The sequence below is a fragment of the Dendrobium catenatum genome, unplaced genomic scaffold, assembly GCF_001605985.2.
Source record: "Dendrobium catenatum unplaced genomic scaffold, ASM160598v2 fragScaff_scaffold_321, whole genome shotgun sequence".
Classification (NCBI taxonomy): Eukaryota; Viridiplantae; Streptophyta; class Magnoliopsida; order Asparagales; family Orchidaceae; genus Dendrobium; species Dendrobium catenatum.
The window spans coordinates 26,669-38,997 of record NW_021318783.1 but is presented as its reverse complement, the minus strand read 5'-3'; the positions used below and the strand labels follow the sequence as shown (position 1 = coordinate 38,997).

Below are 12,329 nucleotides of genomic sequence, written 5' to 3'. Positions count from 1 at the left end.
GTATTCTAAACTAATTGTTAATGATATTATTATTATTATTTATACATTGCTTGTGTATTTCATTGAGCCTAGCTCATTAATAGTGGTTATACTGCAGGAAAGAGGAAGGAGCCAATAGAGCGTTAGACAAAAAGGGGTGACTATCGTTTTTGGTGCATATATATTTTAAGTATATATATAGGTTCAAGAGGAGGTTGTATAGCGACTTTTGGGATATGTAAATAAATTTTAAAAAGTTTTAGTAAAATTATGTATTTTTTTATTATATTTGAAGTTTAATTGAGATATATTACATACTTCATGTTGTTAAGTATAAAACTTACTATGTTTGAAGAGTCTTAATAGATTATTTTTTACTCATCTATTTATACTCTCATAACATATCAAGTTTTTACTTAATAACAAAAAACATGTAATATATCTCAAATAAACATCAAATATACTTAAAAGAAATATAGAGCTTTACTAAAACTTTTCAAAATTTATTTACATGTATAACCTCAAATTAGACCTTTATGTACACCCAAAATATATTTACACCAAAAAGGACAATCACTACTTTTGTCTAATGCAGACTCCTTCCTCTTTTCTTCAGTACAACCATTGCTAATGAGGTAGGGCTTAATAAAATATATAAGGAATGTATAAATAATAATAATAATAATAATATTAACAATTAATTTAGAGCACATTAGCATTCCACACTGATCATAAGAAATACATAACATTACTTTATAACTTGTTAAATGTTCAATACCTTTCGATAAGTCATAGGATGATTATAAGTTTTTGTACCATTTCATCTTTCCAATTCAAGATTGGGTCTGAATGCCCAACCTTTAGAATTGAAGCTGTTCTCTTATTTAAGGTTGGATCCAAATCCTGAACTTTTAAAATTTTGATAGTGTTGGCTTACATCGTCAGGTCTTTCTCCTTTAATTATGCGGGCCTATCCCCCATATATGCCATTTCTTTTTTTTAATACCATTTAATTTTAATAATCATAAATTGTGCTATTGTAGTTAATAATAAATAAATCAGCAATTATATGAATAAGCATGAATAAATAAATATAATTGCTGATTAAATTTATAAAATTTCTACTATTTTCTATGCATTGTTTGGATATCTCACATCAGTTGGAATCTGTTCTTCTACGTCATATTTTCTTATCCTTTTATACACCACCTTAATTACACATCAGTTAAAATCGGGTTGTGAAGAAGTGAAGAAGAGATTACTTTAGTCATTTTATTAGCTAGGTATTCCATTAATATTATTGAACATTTATGTATACCCAAAATATATTTACAATCACTATTTTTGTCTAATGCAGATTCCATCCTCTTTTCTTCAATACAACCATTGCTAATGAAGTAGGACTCAATAAAATATACAAAGAATGCATAAGAAATAATAATAATAATATTAACAATTAATTTAGAAGACATTGTGATGTAGAACGGAATTGATGGCAGCCACCCAAAGAAAGAAGATACCAAGGTTCATGTGGTGGTTTGTGGGCTTGAGAGGAAGTAGACATCGAGTGGTGGCTCCTTGGCGTCTGGATAACAACCCATTTCATTCTCGAACCTTTGGACAACACATAGAAAATCTGGGACAACAATTTGTGGTCTTCCAAAGTGATGGACAGCAGTTTTCCTCTTCTAGATCAGCAATTTTAGAACTTCCAAGAGGTGTGGATGCAAGACAATGAAGGAGACATTATGCTGCATTTGGAGGAAGGAGTAGAATCACTGTCACGTGGAGTTTAATGGAAGAGATCCCACGGGCAAGGCCTTGGGAAAAATCTGCTAGCAGGGATTTAAGGCAAAGATTTACTTCCAGAGAAAAAAAAGGCTGATTTTAGTAGGATTTAGGCAGTGCAGGCATAGAGGAGATTTCGGCTTGACTAAGGGCTGAAATTGGTAGTCTTTCCAAATGCATATATGGGTTTTAGGAAATAAACCTTGGCATTTATTGTAGAGGGGGACCGGCGGCTTAATGATGAGGGAGGAGATTGGGGGAGATGATTTAGGTTATTTAAATTAATAAATTAAATTTGGAATGAAAGATTTCATCCAATTTAATTTGAAATTTAAATAGGTTATGAAATAGGAAGTTACCACAAATAGGATTATAAATTAGGTAACTATTTTAAATTTAAATAGATTTGAATTTACTCATGAATAGAGTTACCTAAAATATAAAAGACTATTTTAGGAAAGGTTTAAGGGCAAGTTGGTAATGGAGGGAAAAATCAAGAGGAAAGAAAATTTGAAAACTTTCCTAAAATAGATTTTATAATTTAGGAAAGAATTTGAATTTCAAATTTGAGAAAATTTGAATTCAAAGACCAACTAAATTATAGCAATCCAAACTTAGGAATTATCCAAATTAGGCAATGGGGGATGGGAGAGGGTGTGGCCGGCGGTTTGAATGGGGCGGGTAAGGGGCCGGAGGCAAGGTGGAGATGGGGACGACGTGATGGTGGAAGTAGGGAGAGGATGAATATGACTACGAGGAGCAATAAGAAGGAACAAAAATAAAGAAACAAAATATCAAAGATACAACCGCAAGCCCGGACACATCCTGCGACCGGCGGGTACTACGTTTCCCTTCTCCAAGGGACTTCACGCCACGAGCCCGGACCCATCCTGCGGCTGGTGGAAACTCCGACTCCCTCCCATAGGGATTTCACTAACGTTCTTCCTAAAATTTCTACTATTTTCTATGCATTGTTTGGGTATCTCACATCAGTTGGAATCCGTTCTTCTAGGTCATATTTTCTTATCCTTTTATACACCACCTTAATTACACATCAGTTGAAATCAGGTTGTGAAGAAGTGAAGAAGTGATTACTTAAGTCATTGTATTAGCTAGGTATTCCACTAATATTATAATATAATAATTCCTCTTTCATTAAACCTATTTCAGCCACAGGATTCCCACTCACAACCTCCTCCAATGCTGATAGCTTTGAGTGGAAAATCTACTATTTTCACTACTGAATCAATGAATAATAAAATGATTTAATTAACTAATACTCAAAATTTTAGTTTTAATTAAATGAAAATAAATTATAAATTGATTACTTATTAATTAGTTTATGCTTACATTTATTTTTGGTATTACAATTTAGTAGTGAATTGACGATATTGGAATAACTTACTCCATATGCTTTACAAAGTTATTGTATTATGTATGCATTTTTTACTTTCGAGAAATATCTTAGTAAAGAGTGTAAACTCAATATATATTGGTTTTTTGAAAGTTGGTAGAATAAAGAAAATTCCACATCTTCTTGATCTAGTCTTAAAATATGATAGTCGAGGCAATTGAAGATTCAAGATTATTGATCAATCAGGGAAGAACGACATAGTTGGATGCTTTCTATCGAGAAAATTTGATGGTGCCAACGCCATCTAAAGGAGAGACATCAATATAATAGCAATTGACATGAGATCAAAAAATCAAAAGACCCTCCCCTCAGCCGCGAGAGATAATTAATACCCATTAAAGTAGATAATGGTGCTGATAATTGATGAGATTTTAAAGTCATTGAGAGGAGATAGAGAAGCTATGATATTATAAGCAGGGGGGATGGAGAGAGGAAGTGATTGTCTTAAGCAATGATGCAAGAAGTGCTTGTCTCCTAAGTAGTGAGCCAACATCGATGAGGGTAGTAGATGGCAATGGTAGAGACAACATACATATATAAGCGTAAACACTATAGTTATGAGCATAAATGGGAGTGCGTAATTAGTAGCGTAGTTTTGAGCTTGGGTGTATGTAGGAGTACGTGAAGAGTAGCAAGTGAGCGCTAGAAAAAGGGTCATAGGAAAGTGCGGGGGTGTAGATGCGTGGTAGGGTTGAGGGAGAATGCAAGTGTAGAGTCAAGGGAAGTCATGTGACAAAGGGTTGTGGGTGAGAGTTTGGATTGAGCAACAAGTTTGGGAGTAATTGCTTTAGGACCTGGGATCGAGTAGTAAAGACACATGGGATGGGATCAGGGACTCATAAAAGGTTAGCGGAATTGGCGTTGTGATTTTAGGACGAAGTAGATGGGAAGGTTCTCCGTTCTCTGTTAACATTATAATGTCGATGAGAAAAAGGTTGTGTCATATTTATTCTATATGGATCCTTTTTATTTATAAGAGGGGAATGAGTAGAATGATGTAGGGCATGCCTGAGTAAACATTAGCTACTCTACAAATTTTTTTCTTATATAATATTTCTCTAGGTTTAATACATGTTATTGGAAACCAGTGCACCTATTAATTCTTGAATGACATACATTTGTCATTTTATTTGTTGTGCCTTTGTTTGCTAAGCAACAAGTAAGAAGGGAGCTTTGCGATTTCATGTGCTCGTTCTTCTGTTGTGCATTTTTTCTGTAAAATTCCATGACATTTAATTATTGATGATCAAAATAATATTTCACTGTATTGTTTATAGGCTATTGGGGATATCCTTTATCTTGTTGTAAATGTTTGCCAAGAAAGAATTGTCAGGATACCAAATTACTGATATATAACGGAAAATTTGGAAATTGATAAGTATTTGTAAAATAATTTGAAGACTTTAGTTCATCCGTACCTTTGCACCTTTGCCTTCTTAATGTGATTGTAATTCAGTTGAAATATTATTGAATAGTTCACAATGTCTTGAGTTTTGAGAGAATTTTTCACTATTTATGGTTAAAAGGGGATTTTGTTTTTCGCATATACCAAGGTCACGTATTGTAGACAATGTAATGACCATGCTTCATGCATAATTGACAATGTTTTGTGTATATTCCTCGTTTGTTTCAACAGTTTTTCAAGAGCTATTGTGACAACCTTTGCAAAGTTGATTCCACAAAGTGGATTCGTATGAAGCTTCTCATTCTTCTTTTGCGTTTAAATGAAGAATCGCAAGTTGTCTGGAAAAAGCTTCTTTTCCATGGTAAGCCTATGGCTGGGACAGAGCTTTTCATGGGAAATTTGGATGAATCATCTGTTATGGAAACTGTTAAGGTTTCAAAAAAAGTTACCGGGCATTTTCTTCTTTTAATGGTATGTTTGAATGATTCTTTGCTCATATATCATTTTTATGCATTCTAATGAGCTTTTGGTGTTCAACTTTCTCACGTCTGATATTCTATTTTTGGTAATCAGTAGTTTTTCTTTGTTGAATTCAGGATGAAGTTGCTTCATATGCGAGACTAGTTTTGCCCATATTCTGGTCAAGTTCTGTAGTTAAGGACAATCCGTTACCATCTTCTGTGAGAGGAAAGCTTGGAGGTCCAGCTCAAAGGCGATTAGCTATCCCTACAACTACTGCTGTATTGCATTCTGTATGTATCTGAATGTTCATATTGATGTTTCTATATGAAATTTCCTGCCATATAGTTATTTTGAAAAGTTTTTCTATTTTGGGCTGTATCTGGCAAATTATGAGGGGAGATTATTATTATTTTTTATCTTGTGTAACATATGATTAATGCTACATTCCCAAAAAATAATCTACACAAATAATGATTTGTCTTCCATCCTTATAGATGGACCAATCAATTAGGGAGTGTCATCCATTTTTTCTTGGAAGAATTTTTATTCACCTCATCAAGTACTTGTGTGGCATGAGTTTTTGTGTAACTTCTTTTGTGCAGTATGTATTTCTCTTAACAGATTTTCGCGCTAAAGTTTTGTTAGTAACATTGTTATTAGGTTAACCAAGATAAGTTAATATGGTTATTATAATGATTTTCACCAGATTAATAATGTAGTTTTTTTTGTTAATAACATTGTTATTATGTTAACCAAGATAAGTTAATATGGTTATTATAATGATTTTCACCAGATTAATAACGTTGTTTTCTTTACTGATATCTCCTTTACCAGTGGTACATCTTATTCAGCCATTTTCTTGTAAGCAGCTTCATGTGCTTATACCATTAATTTGATTTTAGAGTTCGAGGACAAAAATGTTTAACTTCTGGATTGGTATCTTTCCAAAATTTAATATTTCTTGAATTTTTTATTCTATATTATTGGTAGGGAAATGCGACTTTATATGAATCATATTACACATAATTGAAGAATTATTTTTCTATTTGTTTTCTTGGAGAAATATACTTGAAAGTTCATTTTAGATGAAATTACATCTAAAGAGGGATAAATTCTTGTATATGCGAAATGCTTTTTTGAAATCGAGGAGATTAAAATTGGTTGGAACATGTTTGTATTTGAACATGCTTCGAACTGAGGTTCAAATATGATTTTAAACCCAAATTGGAATATAATTCGAGCAAAGTTTGAATCTAATGCTCGAACCTCATTCAAATCTTATTTAAACCTTTATTCGAACTGAATTCAGACTATGTGCTACGTCTTATTTAACCATTTTCTTTTGAGCAGCTGCATATGTTTATACCATTGATTTGATTTTAGAGTTTTGAGGACAACAATGTTTTTAAATATGGATTGGCATCTTTCTAAAGTTTAATATTTCTTGAATATGAGATTCTATAATATTGGCAAGGAAATTTGACTTTACATGACTCATAATGCACGTAATTAAAGAAATATCCCGCTATTTATTTTCTTATGGATCTATACTTGAAAGTTCATTTCGGATGAACTTGCAGCCGAGCAGGGATAAACCCTTTGTTTGTGATCCCCTTTTGAAATCATGGTGATTGAAATTGGTTCGAACATGATTCGAGCTCAAACATGATTTGAAGCCTAATTGGAAACAATTCGAACAAAGTTTGAATCTATGTTTGAATGTTATTAAAAAATTATTTGAACCTTTGTTCAAACTAATTCCCACTAGGGATTTTGTCACTAACTTTGATTCTCTTTCACACATCACTAGATCTTCTTAATGCCGGTTCCCAATCTTCATGAAACCCCCTTATCCTTCATACCCCACTAATTGATTCACTCTATAGATTTGTTAGACAGGTCCAGCCGGTCCATTCGGGACCGACTTGGGGGCAATAGAGTCAGAGAAGTTCTGCCTCCTGCATATGCCGATCAAACCTCATAGTCCAAAAGAGTAGATTATGAAGGTTTTAGGAGAAGTTTAGGAGGGAAATTTGAATATAGGGATTGTTTAGAGATTTCCTTTTGGATTATATGCATTAAATAGTTTGTTTTCCTAGGGTTAGGGCATCTTGAATTTGGCTGAAATTTGAGATCTCTCTTAGGTTTTGCGCTCTAGCGGCGTCTAGAGAATTGGGAGAGAGAGATCCTCCTCTCGAATAGAGGATCAATTGTATCTTGGTATTTTCCGTTTACATTTCATCAAATAATACAAATTATCTACCATTTTCTTAGTTTTGTGTGGATTTTTGTGGACAATTCTCGCTGTTTTTCAAAGATTGATAAGAATTACTTGAGATCTACAAGTGTCTTATCAAATTAGTATCAGAGCGGTTTCCAGACTATTTTTGGGCTATTTTTAGAGAATTTATCCAGCTGTTTTTTCTATTTCATGCCAGATTTTTACTGTTTTTGTGGTGGAAAGAATGATAGAAGTATTAGAAGGAGAGATCAGACAAATGAAATATGAAAATTGAGATCTCGAAACTCAAGTTTTAGATTTAAAAAAGGATATGTAAGTCATCTATAATAAGATCGATTCAAAATTTTTCATCCCAGAGGGGACGTTGAAGAAAGTGCTCAAGGGCCAAATCAAAATATCGCTGTTGGAGGTGATAAAAGGCGCCGATAGTCAGGGAAGTGGAAAAAACCCTAAGTTAATAAGAGGAAGAGAAGATCAAGAGGTGGAGATTTTTGAGGGAACAAAAAAAAAATGCCTCCCTTAGGGCTTATACCTAGGGAGGAGTTAGGTAGAGGCTATGGAGAGAGGTTGGAGGAGGTAGGGAAAGAACGAAGAGGTGCTGATTTGGAGAAGAGAAGGGCGGGATTTAAAAAGGAAAGGGGTAATTATGACCAAATGGGGTTTGAATTTGAAAGGGGAGGGGTTTGTTATTATTCAAGGGGTGCTGAATTTGAAAGGAAAATGTGAGAATTTGATGAAAGGCTTGGGTATGAACATAGAAGGGATGATTGGGACACTTGGGAGGAACCACCCCTTGGGTAATGGGAAATTATGAAGGGAGTAGAGGCAAAGGCGATCTGAGGGTGAGGAAGCTGAAGTTGCCTAATTTTGAGAAGTGGTTGCCCATGGGTGGATCTACAAGTTGAAAGGTACTTTACCGTCAATAGGTTGACGGAGGGGGAGAGGCTACGACAGCCAGGATGTGCTTGGAAGGGAAGGCTTTAGCATGGTACCAGTGGAGGGGTACGAGACGAACGATACAGACCTAGAGAGAGTTTAAGGACTGCTTGTTGGAATGTTTCTAAACTAGCAAGGGAGGGGACTTCTATGAGCATTTCTTCGTTTTGGTGCAGGAGAGGGCAGTGGTGGAGTATGCTGAGCAATTTGAGTTACTTGCCAGTTGATTGAATCGGCTTCCAGAGATTGCACCGGAGGAGAACTTTATGAAGGGACTAAAACCAGAGATCTAAGCAGTGGTTAGAGTGATTAGGCCTCGTGACTTGGGAGAGGCTATCTGGCTATGGAGCTAGCTCAGTTGGTGGAGGATCATAGGCACCTAGAAAGAGGAACAAGAGTTTGCAACTTAGGAGGCTCGTATAGGATGACCACCACCTTATTGACATCCAAGGAGTCAACATCGGATACTCTTTGGGGGACTTTGAAGGATAAGATTGCAGGAGGAAGACCTGGGGACAACTTAAAGAAGCTCACGGAAACGGAATTACATGAGAAGAGGGCGAAAGGGGTTCTATTTCAGATGTGACAAGAGATATACGTTAGGACACAGTTGTAAGGACCGAACTCTTCAGGTTCTTATCATTTTTGATGACGAGGGAGTGGAGGATGGTGTTGTCTTTCCACCTTGCAAACAAGGTGGGTGTTTGGGAGGGGAGTATTGTTAGACCGGTCCAGCCAGTCCATACGGGACCAGCTTGCGGGCAACAGAGGCAGAGAAGTTCCGCCTCCTGCATATGCCAATCAAACCGCATAGTCCAAACGAGCAGATTAGGAAGGTTTTAGGAGAAGTTTAGGAGGTAAATCTCAATGTAGCTGTTTAGAGATTTCCTTTTGGATTGTATACATTAAATAGTTTGTCTTCCTAGGGTTAGGACATCTTGAATTTGGTTGAAATTTGAGATCACTCTTTGGTTTTGAGCTCTAGCGGCATCTAGATAATTGGGAGAGAGAGACCCTCATCTTGAATAGAGGATCAATTGTATCTTGGTATTTTTTGTTTACATTTCATCAAATAATACAAATTATCTACCGTTTTCCTTGTTTTGTATGGATTTTTGTGGATAATTCTCTCTGTTTTCTAAAGATTGATAGGAATTACTTGAGATCTACAAGTGTTTCCTATTAGGATTCCCTCACGAACTCCAATTTTATGCTCATCATTGGATTCTCTCGTTGTCGGTTCCCGCAGTCACGAACTTTGCTTCTCCTTCATGTGTCAGATCACACTAATGCCATTTCCTAGAACTCTCCTTCTCCTTTACATGTCATTGAATATCTTTGATGCTTGTTCCCTTCTACTTTACATGTCATTGGATCCCGCCAATGTCACTTCCTAGCCATGAAGAACTTCTGTTCTCCTTCAATCTTTGTTGATTTTATTACACTTCTCCCTTACATGCCGTCGAATCTCGTTGATGCGTCTTCTTTGCTCCTTCTTATTTCATCGGATCTCGTCAATGCTAGTTCCTTGTCGTCATGAACTTCCATTCTCCTTCACATGCTACTGGTTGTGTTTATATTTTGCTCTCTGCCCATCATGAACACCTATTATCCTTCTGGCGCCACTAGATCCCATCGATGCTCCACCCTCCAACCATGCAAAAACTCCTCTCCTCACATGCCACCAATCTCGTGCAAATAGGGGCATGAGCTCTTTGCGATGTTCTAACCTTGATTCAAATCACATTAATTGCTAAGTTTGAATCAATTAATTGCTAACTTCAAAGAGCAATTCGAGAATACTAGAGATTTTCTCTCATTAGGGATAATTTCATCTGAAATAAGCTCTTGTTCATATTTCTCTAAGCAAACAAGCAACAGAGATATTCCAATTTATTGCGTTATGAGTCGTATAAAGTCAAATTTTCTATTTGCATTAGTAATTAATCATTTAATGATTTATGATTCTTGGATTTGCATGTTGCGTCTTTATACATGAGAAATACCATATCCCTAAAAAAAAGTATCTATAAACTCAGGCCACCTGAAAAAGTAAACCTCAACTGATTATTTTGTGTATTTTTTTGGGATCGTAGCAATGCTCATTGTGAATGTATGTAGCATGATGTTTTTTTTTTGTGGGTGCATCACATTGGTCTTGGTCATTTTATTTGTTTCTATTGTTTTGTCAATCAGATTCTGGCAGTGAGGACCTTTGCTAGTATTGTATCAGTTTGTCCTCGGATAAAAAGAGACATCTGGGATTGAAAACAAACATGTTTTGGATATTGAAATAATGCCTTGTTAACCGTCATGCATGGGATTCGATTACCCCTCTTTTGACATGAAATCAGTCCCATTTCTATGTGTTTACACTGTCAAATCTTATTGTGTTGGCTCAATTGATAGATGCATGCCTCATCTGGCTACTTGAGCTTTTACTCAAGTCTGTAGGAGTGATTACCTTAACACTATTCTCCAATCTCCAGTTGGTGGGATAAACTCCGTCCAAATTATTTTGTCTATTGCCCTCAATCAATGTTGCCCATTACGTAAGTTGGTGTGAGAAATGCCTTCCTCTATGATACTCTCACTAAAGCTACTTTTATGAATCAAACAAAAGGGTATGTTGCTCGGGGGAGATTTGGTATGTGTAAGCTCAATGAAGCTATCTATGGGCGAAAGCAAGTCCTTGAGTTTTATTGTCCAAATTTTACTGAGTTATTGTTGATGTTGGCCTTTGCAATTGCACAACAAATCATTCCACTTCATCTAGCTTTGTTATGTTAGCAATCTGTGCATATTACATTATGCTTATAGGAAGCGATAAAAAATGGCTTACAACATTAGAACATTATCTCCAAAATGGTTTAAGTTATCCCAAATACTTTTTGGGAATAGAATCTGTCTATAACAAAGGTCTTTTCTTCTATCAAATAAAATATGCATAAATGCTCTTTAGGAAATTGGTCTTTTAGGTTGTAAGTGTACTGATACTCGCATTGTCAATCAAAATGATGCTTAAAAGGAAATTTTGAGGGTGCCTATTGTTATTGTAAGTTGGTAAGTAAATTTATTTATCTTGTTGTTGTTATATATATATATATATATATATATATATCTGCAAATACTCAAATATTTCAAGAAATCGCCAAGGATTGCATACTAAGAATGGACACTTTAATGTGGAAGACATCTTTGATGCCGACCATGTTGGATCAATTGATCATAGAAAATTTATATTTTGGTGTGCTGCATATTTTTGGAAGGTAATTTGTTCACATGGGAGACTAAGAAATAAATCATGGTGGTTAGATCAAACACTTAGGCATATGACAAAGCTAGAATATACTCTACATGTGAAATGATGTTGGTTAAGACCTTCTTTGAGGAATTTGGTTTTTCAGTTGCATAATGTATTATCTTAAATTATAACAATCATGCTATTATCTACATTCTAGTAATCTCATGTTCCCTTAAAGAACCAATCACGCTGAGATTGATTATATGTGCTCCTATTAAAGAAAATTGTACTGCTTATGTTCCAAACTCAGAGGAACTAACATATATTTACAAGTCTTTTGGTCCACTTCAATTTTCCAAACTATATAGCTAGGTAGAGCTCCTCAATATGCTCCAGCTTGAGGGGAACTGTTAGTGCCAGCATATTTTTGAAAAGTTTTTTTAATAGTTGGTGGATTATTGATGTAGAACTAAATGCTTTGAATGGCTGAAATAAGAATTTGCACGATTATTTGATAAAAGCAATTAAGATTAGAACTACTAGTAAATCCAAAACGATCAAATAAAACATAAGAGTGGTTACTTCCGTTTAGACTAAGTTGCATACTAAGCACTTGGATTATCAAATCAACATAGAAAATCAAGTCATGCAAATAAAATAGCTTTCAACAGAAATCCGTAATCTAACAATAAGATTAGAAGCAAATAAAAAGTGCACTCAATCCTACGTTTACTAGGCTTTGACGATGGCGAGATAAAACCCTACGTTTAGTAAGCTTAGACAAAAGGCGAAACTCGGTTCTTGGGATTCGTCATCACCTACAAGTTTGTCATAGGAGAAGTCTTATTCTGTGTCCGGG

At 35.2% G+C, this 12,329-nt stretch overlaps 1 protein-coding gene across 1 annotated transcript in view; it reads left to right on the top strand.

The window, feature by feature from the left end:
• Positions 1-4,817: 4,817 nt before the first annotated feature.
• LOC114579336 overlaps positions 4,818-12,329 on the top strand; it is a 12,690-nt gene continuing 5,178 nt past the window's right edge. Inside the window, exons 1-3 of the mRNA XM_028693561.1 lie at positions 4,818-5,057; positions 5,183-5,338; positions 10,423-10,490. Of these exons, the coding sequence (XP_028549394.1) occupies positions 4,875-5,057; positions 5,183-5,338; positions 10,423-10,490 (407 nt within the window). The 5' untranslated portion in view covers positions 4,818-4,874. The remainder of the gene's footprint in view (positions 5,058-5,182; positions 5,339-10,422; positions 10,491-12,329) is intronic.